The 20513-nt window shown below is 52.9% G+C and overlaps 1 protein-coding gene across 3 annotated transcripts in view; it reads left to right on the top strand.

The window, feature by feature from the left end:
* Positions 1-20513, top strand: part of slc29a1 (solute carrier family 29 member 1 (Augustine blood group)) — a 55729-nt gene that overhangs the window by 10302 nt on the left and 24914 nt on the right. For all 3 annotated transcript variants that reach the window (XM_031901686.1, XM_031901687.1, NM_001015718.1), the window contains 1 exon segment: positions 9854-9917. In XM_031901686.1, coding sequence (XP_031757546.1) covers positions 9895-9917 — 23 coding nt within the window. In that variant the 5' untranslated portion in view covers positions 9854-9894.

The following is a 20513-nucleotide window of genomic DNA, read 5'->3' as shown; positions in this document are numbered from 1 at the left end:
GAGCAGCCCTTGTTATTGTTAGTGGGACTGTCTGTGCCACACCTGGCACTGCCCAGTCGCCTCTTCATTGGCACAGCTCCAGTCGGGCAGTGGGTCTGGCGATTGCTGTGTTTCCGGCATTGGCTCAAGTACAGAAATGGGCACCGAGATGTTGGGTGTCTGTACCCGGGGTTTGTGGCGCGGGCACCAGGGATTTCCTGTCTCCCTTCCCACTTCTGTGACCACTGATTGGCACAAAGGGTGTGACTCTTCCCTAGTACCACATGGGCAGACCATGGGCATATAGTAATTCCTTCCCAGCTGGCACGTGGGCACCTTGGGTTACTTTTGTACATTATTATGATTCAGCCTTCATTGGCACACAAGCCATGTACCCCTTGTAGTCACATTATGTAATATTCTGCCCAATTGTACAATCACTAGTCCTCCTTGGCACCCATTGTATGACCCTCTTTCACTGCTCCATGGGCACACATTAAGTGACTCTTGGCACCCATTGTATGACCCTTTTCCACTGCTCCATGGGCACACATTGAGTGACTCTTGGCACCCATTGTATGACCCTCTTCCACTGCTCCATGGGCACACATTGAGTGACTCTTGGCACCCATTGTATGACCCTTTTCCACTGCTCCATGGGCACACATTGAGTGACTCTTGGCACCCATTGTATGACCCTTTTCCACTGCTCCAGGGGCACACACTGAGTGACTCTTGGCACCCATTGTATGACCCTCTTCCACTGCTCCATGGGCACACATTGAGTGACTCTTGGCACCCATTGTATGACCCTCTTCCACTGCTCCATGGGCACACATTGAGTGACTCTTGGCACCCATTGTATGACCCTTTTCCACTGCTCCATGGGCACACATTGAGTGACTCTTGGCACCCATTATAACCTTCTACCGTGCCCCTTGTGCCATTTGCCCTGCGCTGCCCCAGGGGGTGAGGTTCTGCTGGGTCTGTTGCACAGAAGGGGAGAGAGATGGAGCAGAACTTTCCAATCCCGTGAGTCAGAGAACAGAGGAAGATGTCCCCGAGGCGGAATGTTCTCAGGAAGCGCTGAATGGGATTTCCACAGGAAGAGCTGATCAGAGAGGGAAATGGCCCTGCAGGGTGGGGTGGGGGGGTGCGGATAAAATCCAGGGAATTGGCTTCAGTGTAACATTCCCTTATTAAAGTGGCGCCACTGCCCTATCCACCAACACATTCCGTCTCCCGCTGTGCCCCCTGTGTAACTAGCAATGCCCACTCTCCTGCCCAATACCCCTTCCATAAAACATAGTTATAAACCCTACATTCTGCTATTTATTCTGCCCAAGATCCGATCTGTGAAGCCTACCCTTACCCTTCACCCAGTGCCCAGTCTATAAACCGTTCCACCCAATTCCAAGTCTAGAAATCCTACATTCCAGCCAATGCCAAGTCCAGAAATCCTACATTCCACCCAATGCCAAGTCTAGAAATCCTTCATTCCAGCCAATGCCAAGTCTATAAACCGTTTCCACCCAATGCCAAGTCTATAAACCGTTTCACCCAATGCCAAGTCTAGAAATCCTACATTCCACCCAATGCCAAGTCTAGAAATCCTTCATTCCAGCCAATGCCAAGTCTATAAACCGTTTCACCCAATGCCAAGTCTAGAAATCCTACATTCCACCCAATGCCCAGTCTAGAAATCCTACATTCCACCCAATGCTCAGTCTATACATTCTACATCCAACCCAATGCCAAGTCCAGAAATCCTACATCCTACTCAATGCCCAGTCTATAAACCGTTCATTCCACCCAATGCCCAGTCTAGAAATCCTACATTCCAGCCAATGCCAAGTCCAGCAATCCTACATTTCACCCAATACTCAGTCTAGAAATCCTACATTCCACCCAATGCCCAGTCTATAAATTCTACATTCCACCCAATGCTCAGTCTATAAATTCTACATCCAACCCAATGCCAAGTCCAGAAATCCTACATCCTACCCAATGCCCAGTCTATAAACCGTTCATTCCACCCAATGCCCAGTCTAGAAATCCTACATTCCAGCCAATGCCAAGTCCAGCAATCCTACATTCCACCCAATGCCCAGTCTAGAAATCCTACATTCCACCCAATGCCAAATCCAGAAATCCTATATCCTACCCAATGCCCAGTCTATAAACCGTTCATTCCACCCAATGCCAAGTCTAGAAATCCTTCATTCCACTCAATGCCAAGTCTAGAAATCCTACATCCTACCCAATGCCAAGTCTACAAATCCTACATCCTACCCAATGCCCAGTCTATAAACTGTTCATTCCACTCAATTCCAAGTCTAGAAATCCTACATTCCACTCAATGCCAAGTCTAGAAATCCTACATTCCACCCAATGCCAAGTCTAGAAATCCTACATTCCACCCAATGCCAAGTCTAGAAATCCTACATTCCACCCAATGCCAAGTCTACAAATCCTACATTCCACCCAATGCCAAGTCTACAAATCCTACATTCCACCCAATGCCAAGTCTAGAAATCCTTCATTCCATCCAGGGCCAAGTCTAGAAATCCTACATTCCATCCAGGGCCAAGTCTAGAAATCCTACATTCCACCCAATGCCAAGTCTAGAAATCCTACATTCCACCCAGGGCCAAGTCTAGAAATCCTACATTCCACCCAATGCCAAGTCTAGTAATCCTACATTCCACCCAGGGCCAAGTCTAGAAATCCTACATTCCACCCAATGCCAAGTCTAGAAATCCTACATTCCACCCAATGCCAAGTCTAGAAATCCTACATTCCACCCAATGCCAAGTCTAGAAATCCTACATCCCACCCAGTGCCAAGTCTAGAAATCCTACATTCCACCCAATGCCAAGTCTAGAAATCCTACATTCCACCCAATGCCAAGTCTAGAAATCCTACATTCCACCCAATGCCAAGTCTAGAAATCCTACATTCCACCCAATGCCAAGTCTACAAATCCTACATTCCACCCAATGCCAAGTCTACAAATCCTACATTCCACCCAATGCCAAGTCTACAAATCCTACATTCCACCCAATGCCAAGTCTAGAAATCCTTCATTCCATCCAGGGCCAAGTCTAGAAATCCTACATTCCATCCAGGGCCAAGTCTAGAAATCCTACATTCCACCCAATGCCAAGTCTAGAAATCCTACATTCCACCCAGGGCCAAGTCTAGAAATCCTACATTCCACCCAATGCCAAGTCTAGTAATCCTACATTCCACCCAGGGCCAAGTCTAGAAATCCTACATTCCACCCAATGCCAAGTCTAGAAATCCTACATTCCACCCAATGCCAAGTCTAGAAATCCTACATTCCACCCAATGCCAAGTCTAGAAATCCTACATTCCACCCAATGCCAAGTCTAGAAATCCTACATTCCACCCAATGCCAAGCCTAGAAATCCTACATTCCACCCAATGCCAAGTCTAGAAATCCTACATCCCACCCAGTGCCAAGTCTACAAATCCTACATCCCACCCAGTGCCAAGTCTAGAAATCCTTCATTCCACCCAGTGTCCACTCTATAAACCTTTCATACCACCCAGAAACCCTACATTCCACCTAATGACTTCCACCTGATGCCAAGTCTAGAAATCCTTCATGCAACACCTCAAACATCCTCCACTTAGTGCCCATTCAATAAACTCTACATTCTGCCCAATGTCAAGGCTTAAAGGGCACCAATCATCTAAAAATTGTTTCCCCCATCAGAGGTGCATTTCAACAAAGATGGGAGCGTAGGCCTCGGCATGGGAGGCCCTGTTGGCAAGAAGGCTGCCATAGTGCTGGGAAGCAGCATTCTCATTGGTCAGTAATTTTGCCCACATTCCCTTGCAGTTGGCACAGTTGGCGCAGCCCTTAGCAACTCACGTGTGCAGCTGGGGCAGTGAGCGCCACCTTGTGCAACAGGAGCTCAGTAACAGGGCTATTATTGTAATTAGGAAATATCCATTTCTTGATCTTAGCAGGAAATTGACACCACTTCCTGGTTCTGCCGAGTCAGTGTTTGCAGAGGAGAAGCAAGTAAACCAATGACCGGTCTGCCAGGCGTCTGAGAATATGCCAGTACCATCTGATTTTGTCTTTAGGAACCGACTCTTTGGCATCCAGGGTCGGACTGGGGGGTGCTGGGCGCAATGGGGCCTCTATACCCGCCACCACCTGCCCGACCCCCGAGCGTGTTGGGGAAGGGAGACTGGCGTCTCGGGGGAACTCCGTGGGGCCCCGGGTCTGGGCCGGTGGGGTCCACTGGATTTTTTCCTGGTGCCCCGCTGGCCCAGTCTGACCCTGATGGCTCCCATCCGCCACTGCACACATGGGGCTGATTTTGGCTACAGAAGGTGAGACCATGTTTCTACCCTCATGGGGTGGTATTGGTGCTGCATCTGAAGGGGGGGCAGGTAGTTCTCTGGGGTCTTGTTCTTGGTGTTGGGCGGGGGGGGGGGGGTCTGTATTTGTAAAAGTACTTTACTTTCCCTTTAACTCACACTGAGCCTTTATAGAAAGTGCTGCTTTATTATTTGTCATAATTAGTGTAACCGACTGATATGATAATTGTATGAGTGTGAGTATGAGTATGAGTGTGAGTATGAGTATGAGTGTGAGTGTGAGTGTGAGTATGAGTGTGAGTATGAGTGTGAGTATGAGTGTGAGTATGAGTGTGAGTATGAGTGTGAGTAGGACAGGTTGATGTGTGTGAGTAGCAGTTGGATGTTGGTGCTGTTGGGTTACAGGGATCCTGCTGGCTCAGTCATGTGACAGTATTTTTGGGTGTGATTGCCCCCCCCCCCGGTGACCCCACTGGCCCCTCCCACCCTGCTCCCCCCAATCCCATGTTGCTGGGATGGATTTAGCTGAGGGATTATTTATACTCCCAGCAGCGCACAGAATGTTCCGGGGAGAGTTAACTGTTTGCTGCCTGGGGGTAAAACCTCTGGGTGCCCCAATCCCAGGATTCTCTCTGCTCCCTCACAGCAATTGTGGGATCTTCCCTGTACAGGATAAGGGCAAATGGGGCAGAACCAGAAGGAGAGAAGCATCAGGGTGTGGGGCAGTTTTTGAGAACAGCGTGTATAGGGCAGTTAGTGGGACATGGATGGGGCAGTTAGTGGGACATGGATGGGGCAGTTAGTGGGACATGTATGGGGCAGTTAGTGGGACATGTATGGGGCAGTTAGTGGGACCGGCGTGTGTAGGGCAGTTAGTGGGACATGTATAGGGCAGTTAGTGGGACATGTATGGGGCAGTTAGTGGGACCGGCGTGTGTAGGGCAGTTAGTGGGACATGTATGGGGCAGTTAGTGGGACCGGCGTGTATAGGGCAGTTAGTGAGACATGTATGGGGCAGTTAGTGGGACCGGCGTGTATAGGGCAGTTAGTGGGACATGTATGGGGCAGTTAGTGGGACTGGCGTGTATAGGGCAGTTAGTGGGACATGTATGGGGCAGTAATTGGGAACAGCGTGTATAGGGCAGTTAGTGGGACATGTATGGGGCAGTTAGTGGGACATGTATGGGGCAGTTAGTGGGACCGGCACGTATGGGGCAGTTAGTGGGACATGTATAGGGCAGTTAGTGGGACCGGCGTGTATAGTGCAGTTAGTGGGACATGTATGGGGCAGTTAGTGGGACATGTATGGGGCAGTTAGTGGGACCGGCACGTATGGGGCAGTTAGTGGGACCGGCACGTATGGGGCAGTTAGTGGGACATGTATGGGGCAGTTAGTGGGACCGGCACGTATGGGGCAGTTAGTGGGACCGGCGTGTATAGGGCAGTTAGTGGGACCGGCATGTATGGGGCAGTTAGTGGGACCGGCATGTATGGGGCAGTTAGTGGGACCGGCGTGTACAGGGCAGTTAGTGGGACCGGCATGTATAGGGCAGTTAGTGGGACCGGCGTGTATAGGGCAGTTAGTGGGACCGGCACGTATGGGGCAGTTAGTGGGACCGGCACATATGGGGCAGTTAGTGGGACCGGCGTGTATAGGGCAGTTAGTGCGACCGGCACGTATGGGGCAGTTAGTGGGACCGGCACGTATGGGGCAGTTAGTGGGACCGGCACGTATGGGGCAGTTAGTGGGACCGGCACGTATGGGGCAGTTAGTGGGACCGGCGTGTATAGGGCAGTTAGTGGGACCGGCATGTATGGGGCAGTTAGTGGGACCGGCATGTATGGGGCAGTTAGTGGGACCGGCGTGTACAGGGCAGTTAGTGGGACCGGCATGTATAGGGCAGTTAGTGGGACCGGCGTGTATAGGGCAGTTAGTGGGACCGGCACGTATGGGGCAGTTAGTGGGACCGGCACATATGGGGCAGTTAGTGGGACCGGCGTGTATAGGGCAGTTAGTGCGACCGGCACGTATGGGGCAGTTAGTGGGACCGGCACGTATGGGGCAGTTAGTGGGACCGGCACGTATGGGGCAGTTAGTGGGACCGGCACGTATGGGGCAGTTAGTGGGACCGGCATGTATGGGGCAGTTAGTGGGACCGGCATGTATGGGGCAGTTAGTGGGACATGTATGGGGCAGTTAGTGGGACCGGCACGTATGGGGCAGTTAGTGGGACATGTATGGGGCAGTTAGTGGGACCGGCACGTATGGGGCAGTTAGTGGGACCGGCACGTATGGGGCAGTTAGTGGGACCGGCATGTATGGGGCAGTTAGTGGGACCGGCACATATGGGGCAGTTAGTGGGACCGGCACGTATAGGGCAGTTAGTGGGACATGTATGGGGCAGTTAGTGGGACCGGCACGTATAGGGCAGTTAGTGGGACTGGCGCGTATAGGGCAGTTAGTGGGACATGTATGGGGCAGTTAGTGGGACCGGCACGTATAGGGCAGTTAGTGGGACCAGCACGTATAGGGCAGTTAGTGGGACATGTATAGGGCAGTTAGTGGGACATGTATGGGGCAGTTAGTGGGACCGGCACGTATAGGGCAGTTAGTGGGACCGGCACGTATGGGGCAGTTAGTGGGACCGGCGTGTATAGGGCAGTTAGTGGGACCGGCACATTTTCCCCCTAAATGCACGGGCACCTTGCTACGTACTTTCCCTCACCCTGTCCCATAGCTGGGGGGGGGGGGGCTCCCGTGCAGCAGCCAAACCACATGCGGCTCAGAGTGGCGCGCGCCCTGCTGCCCGAGTGGAACATGTGGTGCCCAGATGTGCCCGACTCATTCCTGCACTTCCCTCACTGGGGCCGAGTATCGGGGGTAGGATGGGACTGGCCCCAGTGTGTGCTGGTTCTGGTGCCCAGGGTGATGCCCCTGCTGGTGCCCCTGGGGAACTCTGGGAAAAGCCCCAAAGGCTGTGGGAATCTGAGGCTGAATGAGAATAACAGGGAATCACCCGCCGGCTCTTGGCACTGCTGCTTCTGACTCCTGAAACTGTATAGCCGCTGATTGGCAGAACATGGGGGGGGCAGGGGGCAAAGTGCATCAACTGAGTGCAGCCTGTTGGGTATTTGCCCCTCAGTCTCCCCAGTTGGCAGGTCTGTGTGCCCACTTCCCTCCCAGTACCACCGAGCGGTCGGGCAGAGCCGGGCAATGGGCACCCGTAGGGTGCAATACAGGGATCTCTACTGCTCTTGGGCTACAGTAGGATTAAAGGGGAAGTATTGTGGGAAAAACAATATTGTGCCAATAAATTGTACTGAACTAAATACAGAAGGGGTGGGCTATTGGGGCTGATTTATTGAAAATGTCCCCCAAAACCCCACTAGCCCCGCCCATCTGTGCCACTTCCTGCCGCCTCCTTTCCCAGGCTTTGCAGGAGGGCGGTGCCACTGTAGGGTAGGAACCAATCAGCAGCTAGGCTGACCTGATAGGGAACTGAAACCTGTCTGTGCTTGTGTGAGTGCAGGGCTGTGATTGGCTCTCCCCCTCCTACAGGGACCGTTAGGACACGCCCACCCCTCATATGAAACCCAGACAGGGACCTGAGAGGATCTATAGGGAGCCCCAATAAGGGGGCCATTGTTACAGATGGGAGTGGTATATACCCACAGCCAGGCCCCCCGGGGGTCTATACTCACCTGTGACTGGGGGCCTTAAAGGAACAGTTACACCAAAAAATGAAAGTAATATAAAGTCATTATAATATAATGCGGCGTTGCCCTGTGCACTGTATAAATACCCCGCCGTGTGGCCCCGGGGCAGCCAGTCAGTCTGTAATAGGGCAGTGCAGGGTACATGGCAGATCAGCTCTGTAGACAACAATGGGGTTGGATTCCTGTGTAAGAGCCGCACCCATTGTACGTGGAAGTGCAGTCGAGTTTCTGCAGGGCGGCGCCACTTTATATTCTCATTCCTTTCATTTTATCACGTCATTTAAAGGGCAACTCCCCCCCAAAACAGTCCGAAGGGAAAGAAAATAGACTTGTGGGCGTGTCTCTGTTATGGTGGGACCCAGTGGGCACCCAGTGCCAGGGGCAATGCTGGGCATTTCCTACAGGGGCAGTGCCAGGGGCAATGTTGGGCATCTCCTACAGGGGCAGTGCCAGGGGCAACGCTGGGCATCTCCTACAGGGGCAGTGCAGGGGCAACGCTGGGCATCTCCTACAGGGGCAGTGCAGGGGCAATGCTGGGCATCTCCTACAGGGGCAGTGCCAGGGGTAACACTGGGCATCTCCTACAGGGACAGTGCCAGGGGCAATGCTGGGCATCTCCTACAGGGGCAGTGCAGGGGCAATGCTGGGCATCTCCTACAGGGGCAGTGCCAGGGGTAACACTGGGCATCTCCTACAGGGACAGTGCCAGGGGCAATGCTGGGCATCTCCTACAGGGGCAACGCTGGGCATCTCCTACAGGGGCAGTGCCAGGGGCAACGCTGGGCATCTCCTACAGGGGCAGTGCCAGGAGCAATGCTGGGCATCTCCTACAGGGGCAGTGCCAGGAGCAATGCTGGGCATCTCCTACAGGGGCAGTGCCAGGAGCAATGCTGGGCATCTCCTACAGGGGCAGTGCCAGGGGTAACACTGGGCATCTCCTACAGGGGCAGTGCAGGGGCAACCCTGGGCATCTCCTACAGGGGCAGTGCAGGGGCAATGCTGGGCATCTCCTACAGGGGCAATGCTGGGCATCTCCTACAGGGGCAGTGCCAGGGGCAACGCTGGGCATCTCCTACAGGGGCAGTGCCAGGAGCAATGCTGGGCATCTCCTACAGGGGCAGTGCCAGGAGCAATGCTGGGCATCTCCTACAGGGGCAGTGCCAGGGGTAACACTGGGCATCTCCTACAGGGGCAGTGCAGGGGCAACGCTGGGCATCTCCTACAGGGGCAGTGCAGGGGCAATGCTGGGCATCTCCTACAGGGGCAGTGCCAGGGGCAACGCTGGGCATCTCCTACAGGGGCAGTGCCAGGGGCAACGCTGGGCATCTCCTACAGGGGCAGTGCCAGGAGCAACGCTGGGCATCTCCTACAGGGGCAGTGCCAGGGGCAATGCTGGGCATCTCCTACAGGGGCAGTGCCAGGAGCAACACTGGGCATCTCCTACAGGGGCAGTACCAGGGGTAACACTGGGCATCTCCTACAGGGGCAATGCTGGGCATCTCCTACAGGGGCAGTGCCAGGGGCAATGCTGGGCATCTCCTACAGGGGCAGTGCCAGGGGCAATGCTGGGCATCTCCTACAGGGGCAGTGCCAGGCTGGTCACTATCCTACTGGTTCTACTGGTCAGACTGGTACTCACAGCTGCATGATCCAATGAGTACGTGTGGGTCTCCTGTCCTGCATTCTGATTGGGTGGGGGGAGGGACCTGGGGCGGCTCCAGGGCACAGGGGAATCTCTTGATGAGATGTTGCTTTTTAGATGGGTTCTGATTGGTTCTGTGTGTCTTTGCCTTTCCAGGTATCGACTCCACTGGGAACTCCCAGCATTCCTGCTCAACCATGGCCAACCCCCCCACAGACAGGTAAGTGCTCTGTACCTTGGCTGTGTTTCTGGGGTGCAGGGGTCTCTATGTTTCTGGGGTGCAGTGCAGGGGTCTCTATGTTTCTGGGGTGCAGTACAGGGGGTCTCTGTGTTTCTGGGGTGCAGTACAGGGGTCTCTATGTTTCTGGGGTGCAGTGCAGGGGTCTCTATGTTTCTGGGGTGCAGTACAGGGATCTCTATGTTTCTGGGGTGCAGTGCAGGGGTCTCTATGTTTCCGGGTGCAGTACAGGGGTCTCTATGTTTCTGGGGTGCAGTGCAGGGGTCTCTATGTTTCTGGGGTGCAGTGCAGGGGTCTCTATGTTTCTGGGGTGCAGTACAGGGATCTCTGTGTTTCTGGGGTGCAGTACAGGGGGTCTCTATGTTTCTGGGGTGCAGTGCAGGGGTCTCTATGTTTTTGGGGTGCAGTACAGGGATCTCTGTGTTTCTAGGGTGCAGTGCAGGGGTCTCTGTGTTTCTGGGGTGCAGTACAGGGATCTCTGTGTTTCTGGGGTGCAGTACAGGGATCTCTGTGTTTCTAGGGTGCAGTGCAGGGGTTTCTATGTTTCCGGGGTGCAGTGCAGGGGTTTCTATGTTTCCGGGGTGCAGTGCAGGGGGGGGCTCTATATTTTTGGAGTGCAGTACAGGGGTCTCTATGTTTCTGGGGTGCAGTGCAGGGGTCTCTGTGTTTCTGGGGTGCAGTGCAGGGGTATCTATGTTTCTGGGGTGCTGTACAGGGGTCTCTGTTTATCAGGTGCAGTACAGGGGTCTCTGTGTTTCTGGGGTGCAGTGCAGGGGTCTCTATGTTTCTGGGGTGCAGTACAGGGGTCTCTGTGTTTCTGGGGTGCAGTGCAGGGGTCTCTATGTTTCTGGGGTGCAGTACAGGGGTCTCTATGTATCTGGGGTGCAGTGCAGGGGTCTCTATGTTTCTGGGGTGCAGTGCAGGGGGTCTCTAAGTTTCTGGGGTGCAGTGCAGGGGTCTCTATGTTTCTGGGGTGCAGTGCAGGGGTCTCTGTTTCTGGGGTGCAGTGCAGGGGGTCTCTTTATTTTTGGGGTGCAGTGCAGGGGGTCTCTATATTTTTGGGGTGCAGTACAGTAGTCTCTATGTTTCTGGGGTGAAGTGCAGGGGTCTCCATGTTTCCGGGGTGCAGTGCAGGGGGTCTCTATGTTTCTGGGGTGCAGTGCAGGGGTCTCTATGTTTCTGGGGTGCAGTGCAGGGGTCTCTATGTTTCTGGGGTGCAGTGCAGGGGTCTCTATGTTTCTGGGGTGCAGTGCAAGGGTCCCTATGTTTCTGGGGTGCAGTGCAGGGGTCTCTATGTTTCCGGGTGCAGTACAGGGGTCTCTATGTTTCTGGGGTGCAGTGCAGGGGTCTCTATGTTTCCGGGGTGCAGTACAGGGGTCTCTGTGTTTCTGGGGTGCAGTGCAGGGGTCTCTATGTTTCCGGGGTGCAGTACAGGGGTCTCTGTGTTTCTGGGGTGCAGGGGTCTCTGTGTTTCTGGGGTGCAGTGCAGGGGTCTCTGTTTATCAGGTGCAGTTCCGGAGTCAGAATTCCCCACATGCTGAGCATATTTGCCAGAATTCCATAACATTCCAAGGTCCAGTGACCGGTGGATCAGGGAAGGGGCAGTAGGGAAACACACAGCATTCTGACCCTGAGTACGGGGGGGGGGGGGGGTGGATACAGTAAGTTGCCCCTGTGCCCAGACTTTCCCTGCCCATAGCAGCTTTCCCTCCCCAGTGACGGGGAGTCCATTTATATCGATATAAATCTGCTGGGAGTTGCAGAGCATTCGTATTGTACATTACTTTCACTTTCAGTTGAATTGTTTATCTGTAGGGTATACTGACTGAATAATGATATTGGCACCACTCTAGGGGTAATTTGCCCCCCCCCCCAGTACTTACCCAGGTACAGAGCTCTGATTCTCTGTACTTCCTGCTCCTGGGCTGCTCTCTTTCCCATGGTCAGGCAGGAACCTCCCCCTGGGTAAGGGAATCCAATCTCCCCCCAGTACTTACCCAGGTACAGAGCTCTGATTCTCTGTACTTCCTGCTCCTGGGCTGCTCTCTTTCCCATGGTCAGGCAGGAACCTCCCCCTGGGTAAGTGAATCCAATCTCCCCCAGTACTTACCCAGGTACAGAGCTCTGATTCTCTGTACTTCCTGCTCCTGGGCTGCTCTCTTTCCCATGGTCAGGCAGGAACCTCCCCCTGGGTAAGTGAATCCAATCCCCCCCCCCCAGTACTTACCCAGGTACAGAGCTCTGATTCTCTGTACTTCCTGCTCCTGGGCTGCTCTCTTTCCCATGGTCAGAGAGGAATCTCCCCCAGTACTTACCCAGGTACAGAGCTCTGATTCTCTGTACTTCCTGCTCCTGGGCTGCTCTCTTTCCCATGGTCAGGCAGGAACCTCCCCCTGGGTAAGTGAATCCAATCTCCCCCCAGTACTTACCCAGGTACAGAGCTCTGATTCTCTGTACTTCCTGCTCCTGGGCTGCTCTCTTTCCCATGGTCAGAGAGGAACCTCCCCCTGGGTAAGTGAATCCAATCTCCCCCAGTACTTACCCAGGTACAGAGCTCTGATTCTCTGTACTTCCTGCTCCTGGGCTGCTCTCTTTCCCATGGTCAGACAGGAACCTCCCCCTGGGTAAGTGAATCCAATCTCCCCCAGTACTTACCCAGGTACAGAGCTCTGATTCTCTGTACTTCCTGCTCCTGGGCTGCTCTCTTTCCCATGGTCAGACAGGAACCTCCCCCTGGGTAAGTGAATCCAATCCCCCCCCCAGTACTTACCCAGGTACAGAGCTCTGATTCTCTGTACTTCCTGCTCCTGGGCTGCTCTCTTTCCCATGGTCAGACAGGAACCTCCCCCTGGGTAAGTGAATCCAATCTCCCCCCAGTACTTACCCAGGTACAGAGCTCTGATTCTCTGTACTTCCTGCTCCTGGGCTGCTCTCTTTCCCATGGTCTGGCAGGAACCTCCCCCTGGGTAAGTGAATCCAACCCCCCCCCCCCAGTACTTACCCAGGTACAGAGCTCTGATTCTCTGTACTTCCTGCTCCTGGGCTGCTCTCTTTCCCATGGTCAGACAGGAACCTCCTCCTGGGTAAGTGAATCCAATCTCCCCCCAGTACTTACCCAGGTACAGAGCTCTGATTCTCTGTACTTCCTGCTCCTGGGCTGCTCTCTTTCCCATGGTCAGGCAGGAACCTCCTCCTGGGTAAGTGAATCTAATCTCCCCCCAGTACTTACCCAGGTACAGAGCTCTGATTCTCTGTACTTCCTGCTCCTGGGCTGCTCTCTTTCCCATGGTCAGGCAGGAACCTCCCCCTGTGTAAGTGAATCCAATCTCCCCCCAGTACTTACCCAGGTACAGAGCTCTGATTCTCTGTACTTCCTGCTCCTGGGCTGCTCTCTTTCCCATGGTCAGACAGGAACCTCCTCCTGGGTAAGTGAATCCAATCTCCCCCCAGTACTTACCCAGGTACAGAGCTCTGATTCTCTGTACTTCCTGCTCCTGGGCTGCTCTCTTTCCCATGGTCAGGCAGGAACCTCCCCCTGGGTAAGTGAATCTAATCTCCCCCCAGTACTTACCAGGTACAGAGCTCTGATTCTCTGTACTTCCTGCTCCTGGGCTGCTCTCTTTCCCATGGTCAGGCAGGAACCTCCCCCTGGGTAAGTGAATCCAATCTCCCCCCAGTACTTACCCAGGCACAGAGCTCTGATTCTCTGTACTTCCTGCTCCTGGGATGCTCTCTTTCCCATGGTCAGGCAGGAACCTCCCCCTGGGTAAGTGAATCCAATCTCCCCCCAGTACTTACCCAGGTACAGAGCTCTGATTCTCTGTACTTCCTGCTCCTGGGCTGCTCTCTTTCCCATGGTCAGGCAGGACCCCCCCCCTGGGTAAGTGAATCCAATCTCCCCCCAGTACTTACCCAGGTACAGAGCTCTGATTCTCTGTACTTCCTGCTCCTGGGCTGCTCTCTTTCCCATGGTCAGGCAGGACCCCCCCCCTGGGTAAGTGAATCCAATCTCCCCCCAGTACTTACCCAGGTACAGAGCTCTGATTCTCTGTACTTCCTGCTTCCTGGGCTGCTCTCTTTCCCATGGTCAGGCAGGAACCTCCCCCTGGGTAAGTGAATCCAATCTCCCCCCAGTACTTATCCAGGTACAGAGCTCTGATTCTCTGTACTTCCTGCTCCTGGGCTGCTCTCTTTCCCATGGTCAGGCAGGAACCTCCCCCAGGGTAAGTGAATCCAATCCCCCCCAGTACTTACCCAGGTACAGAGCTCTGATTCTCTGTACTTCCTGCTCCTGGGCTGCTCTCTTTCCCATGGTCAGACAGGAACCCCCCTGGGTAAGTGAATCCAATCTCCCCCCAGTACTTACCCAGGTACAGAGCTCTGATTCTCTGTACTTCCTGCCTCCTGGGCTGCTCTCTTTCCCATGGTCAGACAGGAACCCCCCCTGGGTAAGTGAATCCAATCTCCCCCCAGTACTTACCCAGGTACAGAGCTCTGATTCTCTGTACTTCCTGCTCCTGGGCTGCTCTCTTTCCCATGGTCAGGCAGGAACCTCCCCCTGGGAAAGTGAATCCAATCTCCCCCCAGTACTTACCCAGGTACAGAGCTCTGATTCTCTGTACTTCCTGCTCCTGGGCTGCTCTCTTTCCCATGGTCAGACAGGAACCTCCCCCTGGGTAAGTGAATCCAATCTCCCCCCAGTACTTACCCAGGTACAGAGCTCTGATTCTCTGTACTTCCTGCTCCTGGGCTGCTCTCTTTCCCATGGTCAGGCAGGAACCTCCCCCTGGGTAAGTGAATCCAATCTCCCCCCAGTACTTACCCAGGTACAGAGCTCTGATTCTCTGTACTTCCTGCTCCTGGGCTGCTCTCTTTCCCATGGTCAGGCAGGAACCCCCCCCTGGGTAAGTGAATCCAATCTCCCCCCAGTACTTACCCAGGTACAGAGCTCTGATTCTCTGTACTTCCTGCTCCTGGGCTGCTCTCTTTCCCATGGTCAGGCAGGAACCTCCCCCCTGGGTAAGTGAATCCAATCTCCCCCCAGTACTTACCCAGGTACAGAGCTCTGATTCTCTGTACTTCCTGCTCCTGGGCTGCTCTCTTTCCCATGGTCAGGCAGGAACCTCCCCCCTGGGTAAGTGAATCCAATCTCCCCCCAGTACTTACCCAGGTACAGAGCTCTGATTCTCTGTACTTCCTGCTCCTGGGCTGCTCTCTTTCCCATGGTCAGGCAGGAACCTCCCCCCTGGGTAAGTGAATCCAATCTCCCCCCAGTACTTACCAGGTACAGAGCTCTGATTCTCTGTACTTCCTGCTCCTGGGCTGCTCTCTTTCCCATGGTCAGGCAGGAACCCTCCCCCCTGGGTAAGTGAATCCAATCTCCCCCCAGTACTTACCCAGGTACAGAGCTCTGATTCTCTGTACTTCCTGCTCCTGGGCTGCTCTCTTCCCATGGTCAGGCAGGAACCCCCCCTGGGTAAGTGAATCCAATCTCCCCCCAGTACTTACCCAGGTACAGAGCTCTGATTCTCTGTACTTCCTGCTCCTGGGCTGCTCTCTTTCCCATGGTCAGACAGGAACCTCCCCCTGGGTAAGTGAATCTAATCTCCCCCCAGTACTTACCCAGGTACAGAGCTCTGATTCTCTGTACTTCCTGCTCCTGGGCTGCTCTCTTCCCATGGTCAGGCAGGAAACCTCCCCCTGGGTAAGTGAATCCAATCTCCCCCCAGTACTTACCCAGTACAGAGCTCTGATTCCTCTGTACTTCCTGCTCCTGGGCTGCTCTCTTTCCCATGGTCAGGCAGGAACCTCCCCCTGGGTAAGTGAATCCAATCTCCCCCCAGTACTTACCCAGGTACAGAGCTCTGATTCTCTGTACTTCCTGCTCCTGGGCTGCTCTCTTTCCCATGGTCAGGCAGGAACCCCCCCCTGGGTAAGTGAATCCAATCTCCCCCCAGTACTTACCCAGGTACAGAGCTCTGATTCTCTGTACTTCCTGCTCCTGGGCTGCTCTCTTTCCATGGTCAGACAGGAACCTCCCCTGGGTAAGTTGAATCCAATCTCCCCCAGTACTTACCCAGGTACAGAGCTCTGATTCTCTGTACTTCCTGCTCCTGGGCTGCTCTCTTTCCATGGTCAGGCAGGAACCTCCCCCTGGGTAAGTGAATCTAATCTCCCCCCAGTACTTACCCAGGTACAGAGCTCTGATTCTCTGTACTTCCTGCTCCTGGGCTGCTCTCTTTCCCATGGTCAGGCAGGAACCTCCCCCTGGGTAAGTGAATCTAATCTCCCCCAGTACTTACCCAGGTACAGATCTCTGATTCTCTGTACTTCCCTGCTCCTGGGCTGCTCTCTTTCCCATGGTCAGGCAGGAACCTCCCCCTGGGTAAGTGAATCCAATCTCCCCCAGTACTTACCCAGGTACAGAGCTCTGATTCTCTGTACTTCCTGCTCCTGGGCTGCTCTCTTTCCCATGGTCAGGCAGGAACCTCCCCCTGGGTAAGTGAATCTAATCTCCCCCCAGTACTTACCCAGGTACAGAGCTCTGATTCTCTGTACTTCCTGCTCCTGGGCTGCTCTCTTTCCCATGGTCAGGCAGGAACCTCCCCCTGGGTAAGTGAATCCAATCTCCCCAGTACTTACCCAGGTACAGAGCTCTGATTCTCTGTACTTCCTGCTCCTGGGCTGCTCTCTTTCCCATGGTCAGGCAAGAACCTCCCCCTGGGTAAGTGAATCCAATCTCCCCCCAGTACTTACCCAGGTACAGAGCTCTGATTCTCTGTACTTCCTGCTCCTGGGCTGCTCTCTTTCCCATGGTCAGACAGGACCCCCTGGGGTAAGTGAATCCAATCTCCCCCCAGTACTTACCCAGGTACAGAGCTCTGATTCTCTGTACTTCCTTCTTCTGGGCTGCTCTCTTTCCCATGGTCAGACAGGAACTCCTGAATCAGCACTTATCTTTCCATGTATTGGCCAAAAATCTGTCAGATATAAAGTCGGTAGGATTGATTCTTTTGTTGGATCGAGGACCACATTGGCTGAATGATATAGTCCTCACCCTGGTGGCTCCTATTCCCGTTGTTATAATCCAGTCTTTTGGGCCTCGGGCTAAATGATCAATTAACCCCGAATTGCCCACATTAACTCGCCCTATTATGGGAAAGATCTGCTCGTTTGGCAGCCTCAGGATATTATAGGATATTATAGTGCATTGGCAGCTTCCCAGTGTACATCATAGGACATCTTGTGGCTGATACTGGTACTGCATGTACCTTATATACCCCCTGCTGCTCATGTACGTGTGTATATATGTGTGTGTGGGTATCTGTGTGTGTGTATGAGCCGGGGGGCTGTATATGTATGGGGGCTGTATATGTATGGGGGCAGTATATGAGGTGTATATGTGTGTGAATGGGGGGGCAGTATATGAGGTGTATATGTGGGTGTATGGGGGGCCAGTATATGTATGGGGGCTGTATATGAGGTGTATATGAGTGTGTGGGGGGGCAGTATATGAGGTGTATATGTGTGTGTATGGGGGGCAGTAATATGAGGTGTATATGTGGGTGTATGGGGGCAGTATATGAGGTGTATATGTGGGTGTATGGGGGGGCAGTATATGAGGTGTATATGTGTGTGTATGGGGGGGAGTATATGAGGTGTATATGTGGATGTATGGGGGGCAGTATATGAGGTGTATATGTGTGTGTATGGGGGGGCAGTATATGAGTGTGTGTATGGGGGCTGTATATGAGGTGTATATGTGTGTGTATGGGGGGCAGTATATGAGGTGTATATGTGTGTGAATGGGGGGGCAGTATATGAGGTGTATATGTGGGTTGTATGGGGGGGCTGTATATGAGGTGTATATGTGGGTGTATGGGGGGCAGTATATGAGGTGTATATGTGTGTGTATGGGGGGGCTGTATATGAGGTGTATATGTGGTGTGTATGGGGGGGCAGTATATGAGGTGTATATGTAGGGTGTTGGGGGGGCAGTATATGAGGTGTATATGTGGATGTATGGGGGGGCAGTATATGAGGTGTATATGTGTGTGTATGGGGGGCAGTATATGAGTGTGTGTATGGGGGCTGTATATGAGGTGTATATGTGTGTGTATGGGGGGGCAGTATATGAGGTGTATATGTGTGTGTATGGGGGGGCAGTATATGAGGTGTATATGTGGGTGTATGGGGGGCAGTATATGAAGGTGTATATGTGTGTGTATGGGGGGGCAGTATATGAGGTGTATATGTGTGTGTATGGGGGGGCAGTATATGAGGTGTATATGTGTGTGTATGGGGGGGCAGTATATGAGGTGTATATGTGGGTGTATGGGGAGGCAGTATATGAGGTGTATATGTGTGTGTAAGGGGGGGCAGTATATGAGGTGTATATGTGTGTGTATGGGGGGGGCAGTATATGAGGTGTATATGTGTGTGTAAGGGGGGGCAGTATATGAGGTGTATATGTGGGTGTATGGGGGGGCAGTATATGAGTGTGTAAGGGGGGCAGTATATGAAGGTGTATATGTGGGTGTATGGGGGGCAGTATATGAGTGGTGTAGGGGGGGCAGTATATGAGGTGTATATGTGTTGTGTAAATGGGGGGGGCAGTATATGAGGTGTATATGTGGGTGTATGGGAAGGCAGTATATGAGGTGTATATGTGGGTGTATGGGGGGGCAGTATATGAGGTGTATATGTGGGTGTATGGGGGGGGCAGTATATGAGTGTGTAAGGGGGGGCAGTATATGAGGTGTATATGTGTGTGTATGGGGGGGCAGTATATAAAGTGTATATGTGTGTGTAAGGGGGGAGCAGTATATGAGGTGTATATGTGTGTGTATGGGGGGGCAGTATATGAGGTGTATATGTGGGTTGTAAATGGGGGGCAGTATATGAAGTGTGTAAGGGGGGGCAGTATATGAGGTGTATATGTGTGTGTAAGGGGGGGCAGTATATGAGGTGTATATGTGTGTGTATGGGGGGGCAGTATATGAGGTGTATATGTGTGTGTAAGGGGGGGCAGTATATGAGGTGTATATGTGGGTGTATGGGGGGGCAGTATATGAGTGTGTAAGGGGGGCAGTATATGAGGTGTATATGTGGGTGTATGGGGGGGCAGTATATGAGGTGTATATGTTGGGTGTATGGGGGCAGTATATGAGGTGTATATGTGGTGTGAAGGGGGGGCAGTATATGAGGTGTATATGTGTGTGTATGGGGGGGCAGTATATGAGGTGTATATGTGGGTGTATGGGGGGGCAGTATATGAGGTGTATATGTGGGTGTATGGGGGGCAGTATATGAGGTGTATATGTGGGTGTAGTGGGGGGCAGTATATGAGGTGTATATGTGGGTGTATGGGGAGGCATATAAAGGTGTATATGTGTGTGTATGGGGGGGCTGTATATGAGGTGTATATGTGTGTGTATGGGGGGGCAGTATATGAGGTGTATATGTGGGTGTATGGGGGCAGTATATGAGGTGTATATGTGGGTGTATGGGGGGGCAGTATATGAGGTGTATATGTGGGTGTATGGGGAGGCAGTATATGAGGTGTATATGTGTGTGTATGGGGGGCTGTATATGCAGGTGTATATGTGTGTGTATGGGGGGGCTGTATATGAGGTGTATATGTGTGTGTATGGGGGGGCAGTATATGAGGTGTATATGTGTGTGTATGGGGGGCAGTATATGAGGTGTATATGTGTGTGTATGGGGGGCTGTATATGAGGTGTATATGTGTGTGTATGGGGGGGCAGTATATGAGGTGTATATGTGGGTGTATGGGGGGGGCAGTATATGAGGTGTATATGTGGGTGTATGGGGGGGCAGTATATGAGGTGTATATGTGGGTGTATGGGGGGGCAGTATATGAGGTGTATATGTGTGTGTATGGGGAGGCAGTATATGAGGTGTATATGTGTGTGTATGGGGGGCTGTATATGAGGTGGTATATGTGTGTGTATGGGGGGGCTGTATATGAGGTGTATATGTGTGTGTATGGGGGGGCTGTATATGAGGTGTATATGTGTGTGTATGGGGGGGCAGTATATGAGGTGTATATGTGTGTGTATGGGGTATGAGGTGTATATGTGTGTTATGGGGGGGCAGTATATGAGGTGTATATGTGTGTGTATGGGGGGGGCAGTATATGAGGTGTATATGTGTGTGTGTATGGGGGGGCCTGTATATGAGGTGTATATGTGTGTGTATGGGGGGGCAGTATATGAGGTGTATATGTGTGTGTATGGGGAGGCTGTATATGTATGGGGGCAGAGTGGGGGGGCAGTATATGAGGTGTATATGTGGGTGTATGGGGGCAGTATATGAGGTGTATATGTGTGTGTATGGGGGGGCAGTATATGAGGTGTATATGTGGGTGTATGGGGGGCTGTATATGAGGTGTATATGTGTGTGTATGGGGAGGCTGTATATGTATGGGGGCAGAGAGGGGGGGCAGTATATGAGGTGTATATGTGGGTGTATGGGGGGGCAGTATATGAGGTGTATATGTGGGTGTATGGGGAGGCAGTATATGAGGTGTATATGTGTGTGTATGGGGGGCAGTAT

This window comes from Xenopus tropicalis, chromosome 5 (assembly GCF_000004195.4).
Source record: "Xenopus tropicalis strain Nigerian chromosome 5, UCB_Xtro_10.0, whole genome shotgun sequence".
NCBI classification, from domain to species: domain Eukaryota; kingdom Metazoa; phylum Chordata; class Amphibia; order Anura; family Pipidae; genus Xenopus; species Xenopus tropicalis.
Note: the sequence above shows the minus strand (reverse complement) of the source record. Positions and strands in the feature narration are given on the sequence as shown.